The sequence below is a fragment of the Urocitellus parryii genome, chromosome 11, assembly GCF_045843805.1.
Source record: "Urocitellus parryii isolate mUroPar1 chromosome 11, mUroPar1.hap1, whole genome shotgun sequence".
Classification (NCBI taxonomy): Eukaryota; Metazoa; Chordata; class Mammalia; order Rodentia; family Sciuridae; genus Urocitellus; species Urocitellus parryii.
This window is the reverse complement of record NC_135541.1, coordinates 122889474-122913456: the sequence shown is the minus strand read 5'-3', so window position 1 is coordinate 122913456 and position 23983 is coordinate 122889474. Positions and strand designations below refer to the sequence as shown.

Genomic DNA, 23983 nt, shown 5'->3' with positions numbered 1-23983 from the left:
TGGTTCCATCCTACCTCCCAGGACTCCACCCTGTTGTCCTTTGTCCAGCGCAGCCTCCATGTGCATCTTTGGGCACCTGTCTACCTCCCCTGCCACCTCCTCCACTCCAGACCCTCAACATCGGCTTCCGGCGGGCACTCTGTCCAGTCCAGCACCTCCCCAGCCTCCCAATCTCTTGATGTCCATCAAGGCCCCTCCTGTTCCAAACCTTCCCAACCCCCCACACCCAGGGCTTAGAGGTGGGGGCTTTCCAACACGCGTCTGTCCCTAGGACCTTCCTTAAAGTAAGACTCTGGAGAAGCCTGATGAGAAATACTTAACGGAATATCTAGTTTCTCCCCTGGAAGTTTTCTTTCCTACAGTTTGTCATTGCAGGACTAGTCCTGCCTCGAGGGGGGACCTGCCCTGCAGCCGCACCCCACAGCCCTGGTCAAACCCGTTGGGACAAGGTCTGTAGGAGAGGCCACACTTCCCATCTGAGTCAGAAGGGACATCTTCTGTCTTCTGGAGGAAAACAGTCCTTGGGGGTAGGATAAGATCTCTGCTTGACGGAAAGCCAGTTCACAGCGCTCTGAGCCTGAAATGGTAAGTACACAGGTCCCTCTCCTCTGGACTGGATGGCCCCAGCCACCTCCTAGGTTCAAAGTTTCTTTTCCTTCTGCAAGTTTTTAAGGGAAGACTGTACCCTTGAGTCCTTCCACCCCTTACATCCCCAGAACCGTGGATGTATCACTTCCTAATTTCTACCCATGCATCTCATCAGTGTCAGGATAGTTTAAGAATCCTAAATCTAAGCAGCTGTTTTCAAAAGGAGACCAACTTTTAAAGTGCTTAGTGGCATACACACGAGCTTTGCACGGCTGAGCTAAATAAGCACGTGACTATTTCTCATACACGAACCTCCACATCCGTGAAAAATAGGATCTGTTTTTGAGAGATGTGAAGCTAGTTTGCACATACCTACATGCTATGTCGGGTGGCAATGGCCTAGCAGTCCCTACGCACCTCTGTAAGGAACAAGATGCTCTCTATTTATGTGACGTTTGGTGCAGATTCTGCAGAAACATTCCCACCACCTGCAGGGGGCTGTACCTTTCACAGCTCTGTCGGACCTTTATGTGCACAGTTTAAAAAAAAAAAAAGAAGAAGAAAAGAAAAGAAAAAGAAAAATGTAGGGCTCTGACTGCGACTGCAATACCGTAGGGGGCCCTGAGACACTCTGAACCACACCCCATGGCAGGGAGGCTTCTGAGCCATCCCTGAGGACCACTCCTGCTCTTGTAGTTCCAATTTCACTGGCTAAAACTTTTTTAAACGATACTGCCTAAGGCTATCAGAGATGCTGGAAAGGCTGTCTCACTTCTAATGGGAAGTGTGAGGTGTTACTGATGTTCTGGAAAGTAATACAGCAATAGGAATTTATATTAAATATGTATACGCCCTGCACCCAGCAGTTTCACTTCTGGGAGTCTGTGCCATTAAAAAAAAAAAAAAGCATCCATTTAAGGATGTATATAAAGATATTTACTTTGCACAGTGGTGCTCGCCTGTAATCTCAGTGGCTCTGGAGGCTGAGGCACGAAGATTGCAAGTTCAAAGCCAGCTTCAGCAATTAGTGAGACCCTAAGCAACTCAGCAAGACCCTGTCTATAAATAAAATATTAAAAAGGCTGGGGATGATGTGGCCCAGTGGTAAAGCACCTCTGGGTTCAATCCCTGGTTCCAAAAAAAAAAAAAAAAAAAAAAAAGTATTTCATTGTGAGAAACAGGCATATAAGTAATATGCATTCAGTTGACAAGTTAGGAAGGAAAGCATGTAGAAGTGTCCAGAGCCCCATTAACTTCTCCTTCACAGTCCCAAGGTGCACCTCCACCAGAATACCCACACCCCCTCCTCCCTGTCAGGCTGGACAGTTCTACTCTTCATCCTAACCACAGTTAGACCATATCACTGTTTGTTTGTTTTTTTTTAAGGTATCATAAACCACCAGGTGCTGCAATGCACACCTGTAATCCCAGCCACTCAGGAGGCTGAGGTAAGAGGAGCAGGAGTTTTAAGGCCAGCCTGGACAACTCAGAGAGACCCTGTCTCACAATAAGAAATAAAAAGGGCTGGAGACAGCTCATTGATGCAACGCCCCTGGGCTTTTCAAAATGTGGGTTTTAACAATGAAATTCTGGAGCAGAGCAGGGTGGCACATGCCTGTCATCCCAGCGGCTCAGGAGACTGAGGCAGGAGGATCTTGAGTTCAAAGCCAGACTCAACAATTTAGAGAGGCCCTAAGCAACTCAGTGAGACCCTGTCTCTGAATAAGATACAAAATAGGGATGGGGATGGGGCTCAGTGGTTGAGTGCCCCTGGGTTCAATCCCCAGTACCCCAAAATAAATAAATAAATACATAATAAAAATGAAATTCTGGGAAGAGACTGAACATATAATGGGTAAGTATCCTAGCCAGAAACGAGGAAGAGGTTCCCAGGCCCCGGCCACTGGCATCTCCCTGAGTCCCATAGCTACATAACATCCCCGAGCCTGCTAATCCAGGTGTCACCTTGTGCAAATGTAGAAAAGGTGTCTCATCCTCCGGATGTGTGCAGCCAGGCACCAAGGTGGTGGTTCAAAAAGTGCAGCACACACTGAATTTCAGCCTGCACTGACTCCCTGTCAGGGATTTTTTTGTGCAGAGCACTCTTGTTTAACTGTCCCCAGCAGCCCTGCCTATTGTACCTCTGGGGCCCCACCCACCGCCAACAGCCCACCCAGTACTGGTACCCCACACTTTTTCAGACTGGCAGCCTGGCTCCCGGATAAAGCAGTTGAGCCATGAGTTTTTTGTGAGATATCTTCTTGCAGCTATACAATCCATTACAATCACGTTTCTAAGTAAACTGAGATGAGTTCCTCTATGGTTGTGGGCAGAGAATTCCCTTGAGTCAGACAGGGTGTCTCCTCCTTCCCAGCGTCTCCAGCAATGAGGATGGTTTCTGGCACACGGAGGCACTTCCCGAGCATAAATGTGTTGAATAAAAGAACAAATGATAGCTATTATGGTTTGGATCTGGAATGCCGAACTCATGGATGGATTAATGCACTGATGGCTGATGGACTAATGGGAAGTGGTGGAGACCAGGCAGGTAGGGCATGGTTGGGGGAAGTATGTCACTGGGGGTGTGTCCTTGGGGACTCCTCCCTCCCTCTCCTCCCCCCTAACTCCCTCCAGGCTACCATGAACTGAGAGTTTTAATATGCCCCACCTTTCTGCCTCACCTGAGGCCCAAAGCCGACTGTGAACTAAAAGTTCTGGAACTAGAACCTCGGGGCGCAACGGTAGCACGTTTGACTCCAGATCCAAAGTTCTGAAATTATGAGCCAAAATAAATCTTTACTCCTCCAAGTTGTTTAGGTCAGATATTCTGGTCTCCATGAAGAAAAGATGACTAACAAAAAAGGCAGAATAGGTACCTTGGTCAGCCAGAAACATCTAAAACGGTCACTTAAAGCATAAACACTTTTGTTATGTAGAAATGTCAACTTATTTATTTATTTATTTTCAGTACAGAGAATTGAGCCCAAGGGCACCCTACCACTGAGCTACATTCCCAGCCCTTGTTTTTTTATTTTTCATTTTTCGATTTTTGAGACAGAGTCTCACCAAGTTGGCCAAGCCCACCTTGAACCTCCCAGTTCTCCTGCCTCAGCCTCCCAGATAGAGTGACTGGGATTAAAGACATGCACCACCACACCTGGCTGAAAGTCCTTATCAAAGTGCCACAGTAGGATATTTAGCAGGATAGCTTAAGAAGTTAAATCTAAATAAAAACAGAAACTCAGAGAAATAAGAACAGCTTGGAAGCTGGGTTTTGCCTGAGGGCATTTGCCAGTACTCAAGATCTTTTCTATGGAGGGAGCATATTGGGGAAGCCCTGTCTCCTCAACCCCTACATAAAGCTGAGCTTTTATATATATATATATATATATATATATATATATATATATAATTTTTTTCTTTTTTTTTCTTTTATAATTTTTTTTTTAAAGAGAGAGTGAGAGAGGAGAGAGAGAGAATTTTTTTTTAATATTTGTTTTTTAGTTTTTGGCGGACACAACATCTTCATTTGTATGTGGTGCTGAGGATCGAACCCAGGCCGCACGCATGCCAGGCGAGCGCGCTACCGCTTGAGCCACATCCCCAGCCCTCTAAAGCTGAGCTTTTAAAAGCCCCATCTGTAGGGTAAGTGTGAGGTAGAGATAAACCTACACATCTAGAGACTCAGGAGAATTTGCCTTCTTTAAATCTGGGTCCTGAGTTTGGGGGGGAGGGGACTCCCAATTAAACAAGCTAGTCATCCCTCAAGTGTGCCCCCAGAATCTGCTAAGACAAACTTAAACTTGCTATAAAGAAACCACCTTCAACTAAGAGGCCTCCCAAAATTTCCACCCACAAGGTTTCCAAAGACTGTGTTCACAGTCAAAAATCACAAAACAGAAGCGGATGCTGGGTGGAGCGGGTGCTGGGTGGAGCGGGTGCTGGGTGGTGGTGCATGCCTGTAACCCCAGCAGCTCAGGACACTGAGACAGGAGGATCAGGAGATCCGAGGCCAGCCTGAGCAACATAGTGAGACCCCGCCTCAAAATAAAAATGGGGGAGTGGGAGAGACACAACCTGGAGACATATCTCAGTGGTAGAGCTCCCCTGGGTTCAATCCCCAGCACAGGGGAAATTTTCTCACAGATCCAGAAAGAGAAGAAAAGAGAGAAGATGAAGGAGAGAGAATCAAGGGAACATTAGCAGACAAAGGCTGAGGACTTTCCAGACAGAGGAAAAACATCATGGAGGGGAGGGGTGCCCTGGGGTTGTGGCTCAGCAATAGAGCGCTCTTCTAGAATGTGCGAGGCCCTGGGTTCGATTCTCAGCACCACATAAAAATCAATAAATAAAATAAAGGTACAAAATAATTATTAAAAAAAAAAACACATCACTTCCATAGGTTCAAGAAGACTTATGAAGCCCAAGCAGGTTACACACAAAGAAATCTAACCCTGGAAGCCAGGTGTGGTGGCACACATCTGTAATCCCAGAGACTCTGGAGGCTGAGGCAGGAGGATCGTTAATTAGAGGTCAGCCTCATGAATTTAGACCCTGTCCGAAAATACAAAATACAATAAAAAGGAATAGGGATGTAGCTCAGGAGCAGAGCGTCCCTAGGTTAGGTCCCAAGTGTGGGGAGGGGCAGTCTGTGCGCCTAACCACACCCAATCCCACCCCTTGATTGCTACACCCACCAGATTCCATTGTAAATGCCGCTTCCCTACTCCCCACCGCAAAAACAAAATATTCTTTTTTTTAATTCTAAAATTATGTCACTAAAGCAAACGGAAAAATTTGCTACTGTCCCTTTTCATTCCTGTAGAGACGCAGAAGTTCAAGGACAGGTGTTCTGTGCACCTGTGCTTCTCTCCAACCTCTGGGCTGCCCACCCTCCAGAACCCCCTAGAAAAGCGGAACATGGATAGGCCCTTGCCTGAGCAACCGCTCCCCGCAGCCTGGAGCCCATCTGTCCACTGAAACAAGACCAAGGTCTCCTGGCCTCTAACGACCCTCGCTTGACTTTGGGTGGGTCTCAGGTGAAGTTGATTGCTGGGCACCTGAAAATCCTTCTGCCTTAACCTCCTCTGAGCGCCAAGATCCATCTCCAGGGCTGTGACCCTGTGCGCCAACCCTAACACGGTTGACCCCTCTGCAAGGGCCCAAGAAAACCTACCCGGCGCCCCCCGCCCCTCCCGCGACTCTCCCCCAGGAGCCCTGCTCTCTGCCCGCAAGAGGGCGCTGTCTCCGCGCCCCAAATTGTCTGCCCCTGGGCGGCGGCCGGGAAGGGGGCGAGTACTTTTCCATGGAACTGAATAGCGCCGAGACGTGGTCCTTCCTGATAACTCCGCAGGGCGGCGAAGGGGAGGCAACCCTGGGAGGAAGGGTTCCAAAAAGGAGCGGCTCTCAGCGGCTTACCGATCCCCGTCCAGTGGGTTGATTCCACAAAGTTGCACCGGGAAGAGGGGAGGGCAGTAAGAAGGAAGTGGTCTCCATCTGAGGTCCAGATATTTTTCCCCCAGGATTTAGGGAGAAACTTGCCCTGCTTGGACAAGGCCTGGAGGCAAGGAATGTCGAGTAAAAAGCCAACCCCACCCTCCTGCCTGAAAACACTGATGCGGACAATAGACCATAAGTCAATTAGTCATCTTCTCTGAAGGGGGCAGAGGGCTTGGCTCGGCTCCAGTGGGAAGGCTGGTGATTCATTCAAATGAAACTTCAGGGATGGGCTGGGTCAATATTAACCGAAGCTGCGTTTGGCCCATCCCAGGGGCCCCCATTGTGCCCCATGTGTGAGCACCTCATGATTCACAAGTTCATGATCCCCAACATAAAGGACCCCCATCTCTGAACGCAGGGAGAGAGAATTCTAGTGGGGTCCTCCATGGGCTGGTGCTGGGGCTCAGTGGTGGAGCACTGACCTGGCATGCTTGAGGCCCTGGGTTTGACCCCCAGCATCATGAAAATATAAAAATAAAATAAAATGTGCCTCTCTACCTGCAACTGGAGCATGAGTAGCTTCAATCAACTCTACAGTCTTTAGTGGTCTCAGAAACCACCTCAGACCCGACTCATGCATCTCAGATGTCCCTATGGTGAGAGAGGGGATTGGCCCCACCCCAGGGCCCATCCAGCACTTCCCCTGTCACCACACCCAGAGCAAAACATGTCTTCAGGGAGCTGCTAGGATGATCTCTGCTCCACTCTAGGGACCCCAAGCTGCTCACAGCCCAGACACCACTTCCTTCTCCAGTCTCACCCTAGATCTCTACTGGAGACCATTTGAGTCTTAAGATGGCTTCCCCAAGGGGGCGGGGCATCTTTTCTAAATCACATAAAGTCTCCTTATGAGCTAGCAGCAGCCTTACAGGGCAGATGGCCAGTGAGTCAGTCCAGAGGTTAACTGATGGCTGGTACAGCCAAACCCAGGAGGAATCAGAAATCACTGGAAAGCCATGACACAAGGATAGATTCAGCAATAACAACAACAACAAAAAATTTATTGTGCAATTACCCACCACTGGATTGGACTCAGACAAGCCCCCAGAGGGCATCTCCACCTTCCCAACTTATTTGTAGTCCTTGAGGGCATCATTGTAGATCAAAGCCAAGGCCCCTAGGAAGGTGACATACTCCTGGAAGTTCACCTCCTGGTCCTTGTTCCGGTCCAGGTCTTCCATCAGCCTGGAAATTTCAGCATCCTGCAGCTTCTAATGTTTGGGAAGGGAAAGTGCAGACTCAGGAATGAGCCCCTGGATGCTCTCCCTTCCTCCCTCCCAGGCAGCTCTGCTCTCATACATTGGCTCTGCTCAGGGACATCCACCTTGGGTTCAGCTTGGCTTCACCTCTCTCCAGTCCCTGCTCCTCCCTTGGGGGACTGAACACCAGGATGAGACTATCCCCACCCGGGAGGGAATGGCTCTTCAGCTCAGGGAGGCCAGCGGCCCAGGGCCAGATGGCTGAGTGGGCAGAGGGGCCTGGGGAGGAGGCCACTCACCGCACCGATGGAGAGCTCCTTCTGGATCAGTTCCTTGAGCTCCTTCTTGCTCAGGGTGCTCTTGTCACCCTCCCTGCCCGAGTACTTGTGGAAGATGGCCACGAGCAGACCAATGGCCTGATCCAGGGGGCACGCCATGACTGGGGGCTGGACCTAGAGCTGGTGACAGAAGGGCTGGTGAGTGTCACAGCACCAGGGACTTCTTGCTCACCACACACCCCCAGAGCTCTGTCCCCACGGCCTGCCTGAACCACCCAGCCTCAGGCCACACACCGGTGGCATCAGGAGGCAGCACAGGAGAGGTGGGAGCAGACTGAGGCCAGGGGACAGCGCCCCAAGAGGCCACCGCGGGGGAATAGAGACGGTTCAGGGTTCCGAGGAGCAAACGGGCCGATGCTTGGATCAGGCCGAGGCTCCTTTCCAGGGCTTCCAGGAAAAGGGAAGGAGTGTGACTGGGCAGCGGAGGGGATGGGGGCTGCCCTCACACCTCGCAGGGCCACACACTGCGACAGTGACACACCCAGGACACACCCTCCCGCACCGCAGGAAAGCCCGGGGCTGCCTGGCACAGCCCGCCGCCTTTCCCAGCCGACCCTCTGGCCCCAGCACCGCGGACGGGGCCAGTGAATCCCGACCCCGAGGGGGAGGCAGGGGGTAGCGGGCGGGGACGCCGGCCCTAGGAGGACCCCTGCGCTGTCCCGGCGAGAACTCACCACGATCGATCGAGGCAGCGGAGCGAGACGGGAGCAGCGAGGGGACGGGCTGTGTCGCAGTCCGGCTGGCCTTATAGCGGCCGGCCGCATCCGGGAGGCCGGCTGGGGACAGCCCACCGCCCCACCCCGCCCCGCCCCAGCCCGCTCACAGGACACCGCACCGGGTCCCCTGGATGTCCACGCCCAGGGCTGTTCCGGGTAGGACGGGATTGAGAAAGCCTAGCAGCCGGACTAGGGTGTCTAGGGGAGACCACTGCAGGCCAGGTGACATCAGAGTTGCCCCCAAACTTTCAGAGTTCACTTTGCCCTCCGTGGTCTATGACAGGGCGGGGAGAGGGAGCTCCGGGGGAGGCGGTGGCCGCGGTCATCCCTGCATCTTCTGCAGCCACCGGCCGCCAGAGCTTGGATGTGGCCCTAAAGCAGCGACCGTGTGGGGAGGGGGAGAGGGAGGGAGGATCTCACAAGAGACCGGTGTCCCCCACCCCCTCAGGGTGATCAGTCAACTTTAGAGGAGGGAGAGGGAGCAGCCAGGGGTCGCAAGATGATTCAAAGACTCTAGATCACCCGTCCCCACCAACAACAAATTCCTCTCAATATCAACACTCCACCCCCCACCCCGCCCCGCCCCCCGGAATTCCTCTCCCACAACCATCTCACGTGGAACTGCACACCCACCTGAGCCAAGTCCTGCCCCCGGCATTAGTTATTCACTCTTGAGTGAAAAGTTTTCCAGATCCTCTCTTGAGAAAAAAAATCTAGAGAGGGGGAGGCAGAGGGAGAAGAAAGCACTGGCCCCCAGAGACAATTGGGGCAGGGGAAGGATGCTTCTGAGAGGGGATGCAGCAGAGGGAAAGGGCTGGAGCGGAGCCAGACTGCCCCCAGAGCTAGCCACAAGCCAGAACTGATTGTCATCACTGCCTTCTGAGCCACACCCAGCGCTCCGGCCTCTTCACTCTCAAAGTACTTTCTCTGTTAGTTTCCTCTGCTTTTCTGCAGCCTGCAGAGAGCAGGCTGCAAAAGCTTCCCTGTTTTTCAGGAGGGCAAAACTAAGCCAGGACAAGCTCCATGACAGCAAGTGGGGTGGGCGCTCAGGACCCTAACACCCAGAAACTGTCTCCACTCACTAACGGAGGTCATCTACGTGCCCTTTCCCACCCACACCAGAGGGGACAAGACACCTGCAAGAACAGCCTCCAGACACTTAAGATGGAAAATCTTTATTGCCTCTGCTGGAAGAGTCTATCAGGAAGGAAGAGGAGGGTCAGGGGCCAAAGAGGGTCCTCAAAGGAGCTAGAGAGGTCAACAGCTGTGGCAAACAGAGAGGGCAGAGGGGAGCCCCAGTCATTGGTTGTCCTCCAGGAAGAAGTCATTGTAGGCCATGCACAGCGTGGTCAGGAACACCGAGTACTCCTTGAAGTCAATCTCCTGGTCGCTGTTTTTATCCAGGCTCTTCATCAGGTCGTCAATGCTGCTCTCCTTCATCTTCTGCAAGGGTCCAGGTGGGGGGACAGCTCAGAAACCCCTCCCCGCCCTGCTCCACCACGTAAGACACCCTCAACGTGATGTCCAGCTAAGTCAGCACCCCTGTATGCATGCTGATCCCCAGAATCTCCCCCCCCCCCCAGCCCACACCTGGCTCAGGGTCTGGCGCCCCGTAGGGATCAGTGACCTGACTCCTGACTCCAAATAAATTACAATAGGAAAGTTAGCCTAGTCTCTCCTCCTCCACATCTTCCCCTGTTAGAGAAGTAATAACCTAAGGCTGGGGATGTGGTTTAGTGGTAAAGCTCTTGCCTAACATGTTTGAGGGCCTAGGTTTGATCCCCAGGATTGCAAAAAAATAAAAGCAAAGGACTAGCCAGGCATGGTGGCACAAGCCTGTAATCCCAGCTACCTAGACTCTGAGACAAGAGGATCACAAGTTTGAGGCTAGCCTGGGCAACTTAGCAAGACCACGTCTTAAAATAAAAAGGGGCTGGGAATATAGCTCAGTTATATAGCACCCCATGTTCAATCCCTGCTAATGCAAAAATCATGATCATCCTCCACATGCTAATACCTAATAAAAAACAGCTTAAGGATTATGTGACACTGAGCATCATCTAAATCTCAGACTTATTCTGTCCTGTTTGTTTGTTTTGTTTTGTTTGTTTTTGCCATGCTGGGGATTGAACCTAGATGGGCTGTTCCACTGAGCCACATCCCCAGCCCTTTTTATTTTCAGACAGGATCTCACTGGGTTGTGCAGGTTGGCCTCCAACTCGGGATCCTCCTGCCTCAGACTCCTGAGTGGCTGGGATTCCAGGTGCACCCCTGGCAGTAGTCTGTCTCCATGAGAACAGTACATGGAAGCTGAGAAGCCCTTCTGTGCCTTCCCCGTACGAGAGCTGGACTGAAACTCAGCCTAGCATTGGGTTGTGCTGTCCGTCTGGTCCCCTGTCCTCTCACCCTGGTTCCACCAGAAGGGTGGAGACAGAGCCCTCGGGATGGAACAGGACGGAACCACAGACAGGCAGATGCTGCCTTCCCTGTCTTTGCCCTCAGCTCCAGATCTTCCTAGGATCCAGGATGCCGGCACATGTGGAGATGGAAACTACCTCTTTGCAACAGGATCCTGGTTCTTCTCTAGGCTCCTGTGATAGCTAGGCCCTCCCCTGGGACTCTGTCCCCTAGTAACTAACCCCTGATGAGCTGGTAGCCCCTCCCTCTGCCCTCACCAACTCCAGGACAATGCGATCCAGGCAGGAAGGTCCGAGAGCAGACTGGGGACACCTGTCCCTGCTGCATCTTCTGCCCATGGGGGCATGCTCTAGGGAACTTCTCTCTGGGGGCAGAAGGATGTGTCTCCTTCCTACCCTGTGTTCCCCCGCCTTGAGGACAAATTGTAAAGGAAAAAGGGGGGGTAATGCGCAGGACTGCCCTGGAACTGCAGCTCAGCCTCTCCCTGGACAAATTCCATATAAGTTTCTTGATGTTTTTATTCCTCCCCTGCGTGGTACTGGGAGTCAAACCCCAGGGTGCCCGACCACCAAATTATATCCTCAGCCCTTTTCATTCTTTATTTTGAGACAGGGTCTCACTGAGTAGCCCAAGTTGGTCTTGAACTTGTGGTCTTCCTGCCTCGACCTCCTAAGTCTCTGGGATTACTGACATTGCGCCACCACAACCAGCCTGAGCCTTGATGTTGTTTTTTTAATTGTCAAAATAAGATGATGTCTACTCGTGGGCCTTCCCCTCTGTCGGTCACCTCCCTTCTACCTTCTCCATCTGATAATAATCAGCTCTGTCTCCTTCCTACCCTGTGTTCACAAATTAACCCTTAATCTGCAGGTCGGCACCATCTGAGAGCCATGGCTCTGCCAGGCACAGCACACAGAAGCAGGCAGGGTCCCCCCTTGACCTAGATACCTGGCACTTTGACCCTGCAGGATTCCTAGCACAGGCTCCGCCACTTCTGTCACAGCCTGGCCCCACCATCAAGAAAGCATCCCGGGCTGGGGCTGGGGCTCAGTGGTGGAGCGCTTGCCTTGCATGCATGAGGCACTGGGTTCCATCCCCAGCTCCACATAAAAAGCTAAATAAACAAAATAAAGGTATTGTGTGCATCTACATCTAAAAATGTTTTAAAAAAAGAAAAGAAAAGAAAGTATCTGCCTCTGATTTTATAGCCCTTGCGCAGGCTTGCGGTGTAGCCCAGGCTCGGCCCTTCTCCTTCTCAGCAAGCCTGACTCATGCCCAGCACAGAGATCTAGAACTCTGTTAGCTTGAGAAGTCCACCCTCTTCCTTCTGTCTCTGGCCATACCTTTCATCCATCCCCACCCCTGGCTTAGACCTGAGTCCCCCAAGGGCAGATTTGTGACTTTGTTGGTGGGGGGGTGAGAAGAAATGGTCACCTACCTCCCCAAGACTCAGCTCCTTCTTGATCAACTCCTTTAGTTCCTTCCTACTCAGGGTCAGCTTGCTACCCTCTCTCCCCGAGTATTTGTGGAATGTGGTGACCATAGTGGTCAGGGCCTTCTCAAGTGGAGTCTCCATCACAGTGTGCAGCTCTAGAGCAGGGAGAGGAGAAGTCATAGTCCTCAGGAAGCCAGACCTTCTGTCCACCATCATCACTCGCCCACCCAGAGCCCCTCCCTCAAAGGACTGGGGACTGGAACCCATGATGAGACCCAAATCCAACAGCAGAAGGACATTACAGTGAGACTGGCCAGCCCCCAAAGGAACTGCGGACTCCTCCACTAGGGAGATGTTGGCAAAGCGGGGCTGGGGCAGAAAGAGGACAGATGACCTCCCCAAGAGAACTAGTCACAGAGAGCAGAGCAGAGAAGGGGCCACGGTTTTTTCTCTGCCCTGCCCAGCCTGAGCACTGGTTTTACCTCCTCTCCTCCAGCACCTGAATCACCTGACATCAAGGAATGTCTTGCTGTAAAGTAGGGGACAGGGCAACGGGTGTCCGAGGGTAGGAGGGGCTGGGGCTGAAGGCTCATAGCAGGAAGCAGGAAAGAGGTGACTGGACTTGCCTGTCTGACCTCCGGTCTCAGGCCAGTGACTTGCACCCAGGAGGCCTGGAGGCCAGAGGACTATTGACATCTAACTCCAGGGTCTTTCTGAGACCTGGACCAGAGGTGGGGTTGGAATGAGGGCCTCAATGCTGTCAGCACAGCCACTCCTCGGAGATAGCTGAGCTTCTGCAGCTCAGACTCAAAACCACTTCCCCTCGGGGAAGGACGAGGCCCTACCCACGGACCTTGAGCAATGCAGCCTGCCTGGTGGAGAGCCCTGAGCCAGGAGGAGGAATGTCTGGCTCTGGCTCCAGCCTGAAGCCCACCCGTCAGTCCTTGAGCTGGACCCCTCATTCATCTCCCACCTCCCCAAATCCTCATCTTCCCCCACCCCCTCCGGGAGGCTCAGCCAGGACATGATTGCAGTCACAATCCCAGCACTCTGCCCTCTGCTCCCAGACACACACCCTCTTGCACACCCGGGCCTTCCCTGAGGAGGTCTCCGCGGCTGGTCACCCTGCGACCTCGTCACCCAGCTCAGGCCAGCAGAGGTGAACAGAGATCAGAAGGAGGGACTCACCAGGGAGGGCGCGAACCCGAGGAGTGCCAGCAGCCGCCGCCGCCTCCCTCCCCGTTCTCTGCCTTTATTCCCTGGCTCCCAGTGCCCAGGGGATCGGGGAGAAAAGGCCAATGAGGAGGGGTCAGGGACGCGAGGACACCCAGCAGAGCCTCCTGGGAAGGACTGGGGAGAAACCCCTGCTGCACATTTGCCTTCCTTGTTTACAGGTGGGGGGCGGGGAGGGGGCACACATAGCTACAGTTCCAGAAACGTCATTTTTCTAACCCAAAACCAGAACTCACCATCTGATAGAGCAATAGGCAGAAGAAGGGAAGTCGGGCTGTTTTGGAAACAGAAGGCTAGGAGGAATGAGCCAAATAAAAGGTATCTCCCCAAGGCCGAGGGCAATGCTCCACATGGAACCCGCCCTACCACCCTCTCCAAGAGCAGAGGAGACGCCTGGAGATCCCTGACTGTCAGTGGAGGAGGTATTTCCTATAAGTCGGGATCCTTAGCTGACACGGAGCCAAAGGTTTTATTTGTTTTGTTTTCTTGTTTTTTTGCACTAGAAGTTGAACTTAGGGTGCTTCACCACTGAGCTTCATCCCCAGCTACATCTTTTTTATCTTGAGAGTCTTGCTAAGTTGCCCAGGCTGGCCTGCAAATTGCAATCCTCCTACCTCAGCCTCCCAAGTTGCTGAGATTACAGGCATGTGCCATTGTTCCCCAAAAGCCAAAAGTTTTTAAAGGGCTCTTAAATGAATGATTTTTTTTTTTAAACTTCACTAAGAAATTCTTCATGGGAAAGAATTGTTGGAGACTCTGGGCACAGAGGACTGAGAATCAGGGATTGGGGGGGGGGATACAGGGAAAGGTTAGCACTTTGTGATGACATAGAGACTGTGGCTAGGAGAAGGGGTCCAGGTTCAGGGTGCAGTCATGGGTGGGGTGAATGTCAGGGAGGGTAACTCAGATGATGTAATACCACCAGGCCAACTGATTGTAACAGAAGGGGTTAGGGGCTCAGTACCCACCACTGCTACAGTCCTACCCTGGCCTGCCTGGATCTTCCTGCACCCCCTACACCACCCCACCCCGGCTGCAAGGCCAATGAGGCAGCAGGGACTGGTTGCTAAGCAACAGGAGTTTCCGAAGTAGAACATGATGCAGGAGGAGGCTCAGGGGAGGGCCTCCCAGGAAAGATGGCAGATGGACTCGGAGAGAGCAGGGGAGGAGGCAGTTTTTCCTGGACCAGTCTCTGTAGTCAAATTCCAGGGGAAGATGTGAGTCACCTGCCACACTCCTCTGAGGCCGGAGAGAAAGGCCCAGAGTGATTAGAAGGGAAGCCTTAGAGGTCAAGGACCAACCCTGCAGCCTCTGGGCTGGACTTCTATGCACCCCTTCCTTAAAGGTCCCCACATCATCCAGAAATAGCTTTGAAATCTAACTTCAGTCTCACTGTAGCCCGAAGTCACCAGCCTTTAGCCTACCCTAAGGGAGAGCAACAGCAGACCTCTTTTGGGGGGAGGAGATCTCAATTTCATTCATCAGATCATCTGTCTGGAATTTTATCTCTAAAGCTACGGTCATTCCCCATCATCTCCCTCACTCCTACCCGGCACCATCCCTCCCTCAGCCCTTCTGAGGCCCCTCGTCCATCAGTGAAGGAGCCTGATAACAGATCTCCTCCCTGACACTCTGGGGGCAGCTACAGTGGATTGGAGCATTACCATATTCTCGTGCCACTGCTGACCCTCTCCCTCCCTCCGCACGGCCCTCCCTGATCCAGCCATTGACGGGAAGGGGACAGAAGTAATCCTTCCCTGTGGTTCAAAACCAATGAGCTAGAAGGGTAATAGAACAGGGCCAGGAGCCCAGCCCAGCCCACTCACCCCACAACTCCCTCCCTGTGACTCAGCCCTATTGTCTTCCCTCCAGACCCCAACCAGGAGCAGATGTGACCTTCCATCCCAGCCTCAGTATGAACTTGGAGGGTGGGGGGCTGGCTAAGATCCCACAGCTGGGGCTTCCCCAACCTCTGGTGGTCCCTCTCCCGGCCTCAGCTCTACCCAGCATTCACACACGCGCACACACATCCCTCTGTCACCCCACATTCCCCACCTAACGTCACTAAACTGCAGCTCAACTCCCAGTGCTCCCCTCCCCCACCCCATGACCCATCCCCCAGATCATCAGCCTTATAGCTTCCAAATATCTTTTTATTGAACTTGCTCAGGGTTCTGCACCACGGCATGAACTCATCTGCCGACCTGGAAGACCTCTTTGGCAGACCTCTACCCCCAGCTGCACCGGAGGAACCTTTACTTCTTCCGGGGCTGCTTATCCGGGAAGCCTTCAAAGAATTCGTTGCACATCATGGCGATGCAGGACAGGAAGACGCAGTACTCCTGGAAGTCCACCTCGTTGTCCCTGTTGCTGTCCAAGTTGCTCATCAGCTTCTGGAATGCAGCATCGTCTGTTCTTTTCTGGAGGGAGAGAAGGCTACGGTAGAAAACAGAAGCCGAGGGAACAGAGCCAAGTCTAGACCAGCCTTCCACCTCCAGACTCGGGGAAGAAGGAGCTCCTGGGGAGGGATTCTGAGTATCTATTGTAACTGGGAAATGAGGGGACCACATCTTCACCCAAGATTGTTCCAATGATTCAATCACATAATGGTCCTGAAAGCAATATGTTTGCAGGAGAAGTCTGTAGGTGTGTGTGCGTCTCCATGGTCATGCCTTCACAAATAGAAGCTTGAACACTGTTCATTGTTGGGTGGCAGGAGTCAGACAGTCCTGGTTCTAGATCACATTTTTTTTTTTGTACTGGAGATTGAATCCAGAGGTGCTCTACCACTGAGATACATCCCCAGACCTCTTTCTTGTTTTTAATATTTTTTTTTAGTTGTTAATGGACCTTTATTTAATTAATTTATTCATATGTGGTGCTGCTAGGAAAGCCCTCTACCACTGAGCCACCACCCCAGCCCCAGACCTCTTTACATTTTTAAGTCAGGGTCTCACTAAGTTGCCCAGACTGGCCTCGAATTTGAGACCTTCCTGCCTCGACCTCCCAAATCATTGGGAGTATAGGTGTGCACCAGTCTGGATTGCAACCTGGTAAATAACTTCCTTGAGAAGTCACTTACCTCTTTGAGACTTAGTTTTCCCTTCAGTAAATCGTGCCAAGTGTGTGCAGAGTCTGACCTGTCACCTGCTGACTCACTCCCGACCCTCTCCCTGCTGGGGACCACTGAGGTAGCCGGATGTCGACTGTGTTTCTCGGCCCCCATTCACCCAGCTTAGTGACAGATCCCAGCTGGAGCTAATGCAGGGCCCCACCCCTCCTCCTGGGGACTGCCCCACAGGAGGGCATACTCCCAAGCAGGACCCACTCACCCCCAGGAAGCTGGGCAGCTCCCGGGTCAGGAGTTCCTTTAGCTCTGCCTTGTTGAGCTTGAACTTGTCGCCCTCTTTGCCAGAGTACTTGTGGAAGGTGGACACCATCACATCCAGGGCCTTCTCCAGGGGGCAAGCCATGGCAGCAGTCGGGACCTGGGGGCAGGAGGCATCTTACCCGGCAAACCTCAGCCATGTACCTAGAGCCCCACTCCACTCCCACCTTGAGGGGCACTTGGTGAGACTCTACTCCCACCCCCAAGGGACCCCGAAGAAGCCGGCTCAGCTCCTGGTGCGGAAGAGGTGCACCATGGGGAACATGTGCTTTGGGCAGTGGCTCCGGAGATCCAGGCAGCAAGTCCCTGGGCCTCCCTCCAGCCTGGCCTCAACAACAGCGTTTTTCCAGCCCTCTGCCAGCCACAAGTGCCCCGCCCCGGCTCATTCTTCTCCCTCCCAGCACGGGCGCGGCTGCTGGAGGCCTGCCCAGGGGCCTGCAGCGGAAAAAACCAGCTGCCTACAGCCTAGTGCCCAGCACCCTGCACAGGGACGGGCAGGAAGAGGTGGCAGAGGTGGGGATGCAGGGGAGGGGAGGGAGTTCTCTTGGGCTGGGCTGCGGGGTGCAGGCAGAGGCAAAAGCCCACAGGTGCCTTCGCTTTGCCTCCCACACCCAAGTGTGCACACAAGAGCTTGTGCAACCCAGAAGACACAAGCTGGTGGGCCAATCATGGGGCACACGCACCAGACACACTGTGGCAGCAGCACATCCAAGCCCTGGCCCCTCAGAAGCTCCCTGAGAGCTCGCATCCAGCCACCTCCACCCGTTTTCTTTTTTCACTCTCTCATACACACTTGTGCACACACATCCATGCGCGTGCACACGTGTGCACGCACACCCGAGGCTCCACATCAGAATCTCACATCTGGATCCATTTAGTACATCTGCCCCCCCACTCTGCCCTTCTCCTACCCCAGCCTCGGCCTCGGACACCCCTTGCCTGCTGGTCAGGCCACACAACTCACCAGACCCAGAGAGAGGAAATGCTGGGGAGAGCTGTGGGGAGAGCCCAGCAGCCTGACCTATTTATACCCAGCCAGGCCCTGCCCATGCAGGGGATGGGGGGGAGCGGAAACTGCCCTCCTGCTGTGGTAAGAGCCTCAGCCCCCTCCACCAGGGCGGGAGCCAAGCTTCCCGTCCCCAGGCGCAGATGGGCACGGGGTACACCAGCAGGGACCCCCAGAGGGAGGGTACCACCCAGCGTCCACAACTTAGCCTGGGTGTCGGGGGTTGAAGACAGGGCAGTGTGTGCTGAGGTGTGGGGACAGGGAGGGAGGAGCCCACCAGATAGGAAAGGGAAGCCCTTCCCACAGGGGACAGGTGGGAAATGGCCTTGGGAACGTGGCGGCCCAGGCCTTGGGAGGGGAGCCCAGGCCCGTGCGGTGGGACAGCTTAGTAAGCTCTTCTTCCCTCCCCAGACCATGATGGCGGTGGTGTGAGTGTGGGGAGCAGGTCCAGGAGGGGATGGGACGCCCCAGGTGTTTCCCTGGGAACGCTCCTGGGGGAGGTGTGGTGGAGTGGTGGGTGGGAGTGAGCTGTGGGGCTCAGGAATGGATGCAAGGTTCAGAGAAGGGGTCAGGAGGGGCCGTTAAAGATGGGATGGGTGTCAGGAATAAAGAAGCCAGGTGGCGAGGGGAGCTAGGGGTGGGCGAGAAACGGGCTAACCTCTCAAGGTGCGGCAGGAACTCAGGATTGATTAGGACCAGTGGTGGGCATTAAGGCCCCCAGGGGACTGTGGTTTCAGGGGTGGGGTTTGTCTCAAGATACCCTCCTCCCATACAGAGAAGCTTCCCTGGCTGGGAGCAAACACCTCAGACACCCTAATCCTATTAGTGCTGCTCTCTGGGCTCCCACGGCCCCACCCCACCCCCTGGGCCCCACCCTCCTCCTGGGAACATCCAGTCCTGAGGGTTCAGTTTCGCCCCCTGCACCCCCACCACGACCCTCCCTTTTTGATAGCCCAGGAGGGGGGCTTCTCCCTCAAAGACGGGGCAGAGGGACTCCCCAGGGTCCCCTGGATGGGCGTGACCCCCCCCCTCCTGCTGGACCATGGAGACCAGTGCATCTGCAGCATTTGAAACTGCCCTCAGGCCCGTGGGGAGCTCCGACTCCCGCCCTCAGCCTCCTTCCTCCAGTGGAAAAGTCCAGAGAGGAGCAAAGAGCTCAGCAGCACTCTGTCCCAGGGCCCAGCATGTCCTCGCAGAAGAATCGACCAACCAGGCTGACACCAGGGCTTTATTAGGGTTAGACAGGCCCTTCCCCCCTGGCATCGGCTATGCACACCCTGCTGGGCCTGGCCTCAGAGCCCACCGCTCCGTCCCCAGTAGGGAGGCAGCGGGGGTTGATAGCTGCACCCCCCCACCTCGCCAGCCGGGCATCTGGGCATCCTGGGAAGGTCTCTGAGCCCTGGGTAAAATGGGTGAACCTGGGCCATTCCAGACCCAAAGAGTGACAGGAGGAAGGACAGGCAGGGCCTGGGAGACTGCCCAAGGCCAGCCCCCGGTGGGGGCTACTCAGCACAGGGGGGCTCTGGGCGGCAGTCCTTGAAGTACTCGTGGCAGTAGAGACAGAGGCAGGCCAGCGAGCGCACGTACTCCGCAAAGTCCACCTCGCAGTCCTTGTTGGTGTCCAGGACACTCATGAATTTATTGTAGTCGCACTCCCGAAACTCAGTCTGTGCCAGGGCGGGATGGGAAGGGACGCACGAGCAGGATTAGGAAGGCAGAAGAGCCCCCCTGCATTGCTTCCTCTCCCCCCACAACCCACAGCCTCCTGGGGACCAACCTCAGCCTCCCTCTCCTGGTGAGGAACACGCCCATTTCTGTCCCCCTTTCTCAGCCCTTTCCCCAGGGCCTGCTCTTCACTGTCAAGTGCCTGCTGTTTTAGTCTTTCTCCACTGAGCTCTCACTTGATCCTCCCCAAACCCTGCAAAGTAGCCGCAGTGACCGTCACCCCGTGCTGTGTCAGTTCCCTTCCTCCCGAAGCCTATCCTCTGCCCGCGTGCTGCCCTACACTCGTGCTTGTCCACCGGTCCCTCTTTGCAAGGTCCAGGCAGAGCCATCTGCTGTCAGGGAAGGGCGGGCGGGCAGCCCGGGGCTCACCGGGGTCCAGGAGGGCAGCTCCTTCTGCAGCAGCTCCTTGAGCTCCGACTGACAGAGCTTGTACTTGTCCCCGCAGCGTCCTGCATATTCCTGGAAGGTGCACACGACGGCAGCTATTGCCTGCTCCAGGGGCCGGGTCATCCTCACTGTCACAGAGCAAGGATGTGAGCTGCAGCAAAGGCCAGCCAGCCCCTCTGCTCGCCTCTGCCCGCAGAACTTCCCAGGGACCCCTTCCTGGTGTTTCCTAGGGCTCTTCCAGATGTCATCTCCACCAGGCTTCAGGCCCCCCAAGCTCTCCTCCTCCCAGCAGCCCTCCCTGACCACACTAGTTCCCTTCCCGCTGCCCCCATTGTGATTCTCCTGGACAAAGAGGTCTCACTTCCCAGCGTCAGCGCAAACTCCTCGAGGAGAGACTGCCGCACCCACCACCCTCACCCCCACAGTGGAGCTCCCTGGGGTCTCCCTGACACTTGCCCACCTTCTCTGACCCACAATGGCTCAGTCCCCTGCTCGGCATCACCTGCTCCCACCCTAGAGGTCTCCTCCCCTCAGGACCCCAGAGTCCCTTCCTGAAGGAACCTGAGTAGGAGGTCCTTGCCCTCAGGCCCTGGGGAAGCTGAGCATGGGCAGGGAGGGTCCAGTCTGAGAGGAACCCCCAGACCCCCTGCCTCCTGCCCCGAACCCAAGGAAGCTGCAGTCAAGAGAATCACTGGGAGCCTCTGCCCCGCCAGCGAGCACCTGGGCGAGCCATTTCTCCCTCGGGTCTCAGAGGCCTTAAGGGGGCTCCGTCCCACCCGTGGGCCTAGCAGGGACATGAACCAGAAGGCCTCTGGGGAGTTGGCCCGCTCAGGGATTTGCCATCTGTCACCGGACTGACGTGGGGGAGGCCATCCTCAGACCCCTGGGGGCCTTGAGATAGAAGACCCAGTTCTGATGGAGGGGAAGCCAGCCTGGCATTGCACCCCTCCCTAAATCTCAGTCCCCTTCCAGGATAATTGCTGCAGCCGAGGGAAACCCTGGGCAGCCAGGAAGACGAGTTGTTTCCATGTGAGCCCAGTGACTCACTCCTGCTTCCCCAGGGGACGGGATCCTGCAACACGGGACAGACAGGGCGATACTCTCTCCCCAGCCATTCCCCTTCTGCGGGGGCGAATGGCCATCCTGATTGGCAGGGACGTAGGGGGCTGGGGTGCCAAGCTTGCTGGGTCCTAATTCTCTGTAACAGCCCGGGGTTAGAGCGAGGTATCCATGTTCCCTGGAGAGGAAGGGCATGGTCCCCGGGAGTCAGGAGCCTCTGAGGTGCACAGCATGCCCTCCTGGGCTCCCGCCAGTCTGCCTGGCACCACCTGTGCTACTGTTTCAGAAGCTCAGGGCCTGGAGCCTGGCAGGAATCTTTCCCCACAGCCCTGGCTTGTCCCAACCCATCCCCAGGAATGAAGCCAGGGAGCAAGGACAGGGCAAGGAGCCAACTAAGGGCTCCACCAGAACTTCTAGCCCACTGCCCGCTCCTGGAGCCAGACCTCAGTTCTGCACACACACACCCAGGCCTGAACCTCCAGAGAGCCCTTCATGACAGCCCTTCATGTAGGACTTCCCTCACCCCATCACCCGTGTGGTCCTCTCTCTGCCCACCCCCATGCCCAGACGCTGGGTCAGGAGACAGGCTGGCTACCGGGGAGGCCCCCTGAGCTACCCTAACACCCGACCCAGGGAAGGACCAAGCGGCCACCACTCACCACAGGTGTTGGCGTTTCAGTTCCAGAAGCCTAGGGACAGGGCATCCCTATTTGTACCTTCCCCAGGAATGAGGGCAGTAATTATGGGAGTCCCAAGTAGGTCAATGCTAAGGCTGCCCCCGGGGCTCACCTGCGTGCTTCCCCCAGCAGTGCCCATTACAGGCCCACCGCCCACCATCCACGCACACATCAAAGGCCGGCTCTGGCCTCAAACACCACTCCCCATTCACCCCTCTCCCGCCCCCGAGTGGGAACTGGGGCCTGCGTCCTTCCAGCCATGGCTGGCCAATCCCTCCCATCCCTCTCCCGTCTCTTCCCTCTGAAGAAGCACCCACAGTACAAGGTGGGGACACACGTTCGCCTCCTTTAGGTTGCACCCCAGAGCCTCCGTGCAAGGAGGCGCCTTGGCGACCATCGGGGGAAGCCCTCATCCTCAAACGGGAAGAAAGGCCAAGGAGACCCCTCTTTGCCCGACCTCCGCATCCCTTGGCTGCCGGCTTGCTGGAGGCTGCGTGTGAACTGCTTGCTCCCCTGGGAGAGGTTACTGGGGGGGTGTCCTGAGGCCTAGGCAGAGGATGCTCCTCCTAGGGGGCCTCCTGCAGGCTGGGCTTGAGTTTTCTAGCCCTCCGCCCCAAGTGATGCAAAGGAACCTGGGCTTCAGACTCTGGAGAGCCACTTGGGCTTGGTTCCTGAAGAGTCGCTCTGCTCTGCTCGGCACTTGGGCAACTACCCTTTGCGGGGTGTGTAGGTCCTCTGCCTTCTAGTTTAAGCATGTAGCCCTTTAGGGTTCCAGCATTATGTGGGGTGTCTTTCAGTTGTGCTGCCTCCTCCGTGAACCCTGGGCTTCAGCTTCCCTCTTCCCAAATCCCCAAAGCCCAGATTTGGCTTGGCTTGGCCAACGCCTTCAGGGCATGAGGCCCGGTGCCCTGTTCACCTCCCAGATTCTGCTTTTCGCTTAGATTTTGATCTACTCATTATTACTGCCTTGGCGAGTCTCTGAAAAAATAGATAATTTTAATTGTATCCAGAATTTCCTCTGGTTGTTGTTTTGTTTTTTTGTTTTGTTTTTTTGCTTGAGCAGATGACCAGAAATGGAAATCCTTTCACGTCGGTTCTCTGTTCTACCCCTAAGTTCCCTGTTTCACAGAAAGAGATTGAAGACCTAGGAGAGTAGGGTGGGGTGGGGAGGGGACAACCAGGACAGTGAAGACATCCTCATGCCCACAGAGGAAGCCCGAGAGCTAACGACCCTTGACCTCACCCGGGCCCAGCACCCAGCCTCGCCTGGGTCGTCACCTCCACGGCCCCCACCCCCTGGAGACGGGCAGAAGGGAAGGACAAGCTGTGATTAACCCTGTTTTATAGGCAGGGAGTTACGGGGAGCAGGGAAGAGGGCAGAGACAGGCCTCAGAAGCGGGGGCCCTGTTGAGCCAACAATTAATTTGGTTCTAGGTCAACCACTTCTTCCCCCCTGAAGTGGGTCACTTCTGCTCCCGGGGCTTCCTCTGCCAATGACGGAGGACAGTAGTAGTAACGACCACGTAAGTTTGTTGTGGGGCTTAAATGAGTTAATAAATACAATGCTCATGGAATAAATAGCTGCCCAGTACGTAGGAAGGGCCTGTTGATGCCCAAGGCCACATACCTAGTGAGGGGCAGGCTCAGGATCATGTGAATATTCAGAGGCATCTGTGCTGGCACCTGGCACCATGAACAAAAGGGATACAGTCCAGGGGCTGGGGTTGTGGCTCAGTAATTGATAGAGAGCTTGCCTAGTGCTGCTGAGGCCCTGGGTTCAATCCCTAGCACCACATTAAAAAAATTAAATAAACAAAATAAAGGTATTGTGTCCATCTACAACTAAAAATATTTTAAAAAAAGAAAAGAAAGATACAGTCTCTGCTCCAGGGAGATGAATCTAGCCGGGGAAACAGACAATAACAAATGAATGTTTAACAGGCTGGTGACATAATGTCAAGAGGGAAAATAAAGCAGAGTTATGAGAAAGAAAATGGTGTTGGTGAGAGGCTGCTTTAGCTGGGTGGTCAGGGGAGAACCCAGAGCCAGGCTCCCAAATCCACGTGCTTATCTACCAGCCTTTAATGTTGCTGGACATGGCTGCCCCGCCCTGTGTCTGTCCCCTGGGAGAGCTGGGAAAGGCCAGGCAGACGGCAGAGGGGCAAGGAGCTCACTCTGGAAGGTGACTCCTGAGGGTGGGCTGGGTACAAACCCATGGGAATTGGAGGACCGTCATGGAAGGACCCTAGCCAGACCCTCACTCAGAGTTCCACCGCTCTCCACCAACTGACCTCAGCATGCGTGCCTTTACCTTT

At 54.6% G+C, this 23983-nt stretch overlaps 4 protein-coding genes across 5 annotated transcripts; all 4 read right to left on the bottom strand.

Annotated features, from left to right (window-relative positions):
• Positions 1-7055: 7055 nt before the first annotated feature.
• Positions 7056-8387, bottom strand: S100a6 (S100 calcium binding protein A6). Its single transcript, XM_026412955.2, has 3 exons — positions 8299-8387; positions 7586-7744; positions 7056-7298 (listed from the first exon to the last, which is right to left on the bottom strand). Exons 2-3 carry the CDS (start codon positions 7721-7723, stop codon positions 7158-7160), a joined length of 279 nt encoding a protein of 92 aa, XP_026268740.1. The 5' UTR covers positions 7724-7744; positions 8299-8387; the 3' UTR covers positions 7056-7157.
• A 1252-nt stretch (positions 8388-9639) lies between these two features.
• Positions 9640-12334, bottom strand: S100a5 (S100 calcium binding protein A5). 2 transcript variants are annotated; one of them, XM_026413000.1, is made up of 2 exons: positions 12197-12334; positions 9640-9783 (listed from the first exon to the last, which is right to left on the bottom strand). In XM_026413000.1, exons 1-2 carry the CDS (start codon positions 12332-12334, stop codon positions 9640-9642), a joined length of 282 nt encoding a protein of 93 aa, XP_026268785.1. The 2 variants fall into 2 exon arrangements, with proteins under 2 accessions (XP_026268785.1, XP_026268786.1); XM_026413001.2 differs by having other exon boundaries at positions 9640-9780.
• Positions 12335-15558: 3224 nt separating this feature from the next.
• On the bottom strand, positions 15559-17814 carry S100a4 (S100 calcium binding protein A4). The gene is made up of 3 exons (XM_026412956.2): positions 17779-17814; positions 16759-16914; positions 15559-15846 (listed from the first exon to the last, which is right to left on the bottom strand). Exons 2-3 carry the CDS (start codon positions 16897-16899, stop codon positions 15682-15684), a joined length of 306 nt encoding a protein of 101 aa, XP_026268741.1. The 5' UTR covers positions 16900-16914; positions 17779-17814; the 3' UTR covers positions 15559-15681.
• A 1508-nt stretch (positions 17815-19322) lies between these two features.
• S100a3 (S100 calcium binding protein A3) lies at positions 19323-20055 on the bottom strand. The gene is made up of 2 exons (XM_026413005.2): positions 19915-20055; positions 19323-19487 (listed from the first exon to the last, which is right to left on the bottom strand). The coding sequence occupies exons 1-2, from the start codon at positions 20053-20055 to the stop codon at positions 19323-19325; spliced, it is 306 nt and encodes a 101-aa protein (XP_026268790.1).
• Positions 20056-23983: the final 3928 nt, after the last annotated feature.

Coding starts and splice junctions, on each gene's coding strand:
- S100a3 (XM_026413005.2), bottom strand. CDS start 20,055: ATGACCCGGCCCCTGGAGCAGGCAATAGCTGCCGTCGTGTGCACCTTC. Junction 19,488..19,914: donor AGCTGCCCTCCTGGACCCCG/GTGAGCCCCGGG, acceptor GCCCTGGCACAG/ACTGAGTTTCGGGAGTGCGA.
- S100a5 (XM_026413000.1), bottom strand. CDS start 12,334: ATGGAGACTCCACTTGAGAAGGCCCTGACCACTATGGTCACCACATTC. Junction 9,784..12,196: donor AGGAGCTGAGTCTTGGGGAG/GTAGGTGACCAT, acceptor GGACCCTTGCAG/AAGATGAAGGAGAGCAGCAT.
- S100a6 (XM_026412955.2), bottom strand. CDS start 7,723: ATGGCGTGCCCCCTGGATCAGGCCATTGGTCTGCTCGTGGCCATCTTC. Junction 7,299..7,585: donor AGGAGCTCTCCATCGGTGCG/GTGAGTGGCCTC, acceptor CCCAAACATTAG/AAGCTGCAGGATGCTGAAAT.
- S100a4 (XM_026412956.2), bottom strand. CDS start 16,899: ATGGCTTGCCCCCTGGAGAAGGCCCTGGATGTGATGGTGTCCACCTTC. Junction 15,847..16,758: donor AGCTGCCCAGCTTCCTGGGG/GTGAGTGGGTCC, acceptor CTCTCCCTCCAG/AAAAGAACAGACGATGCTGC.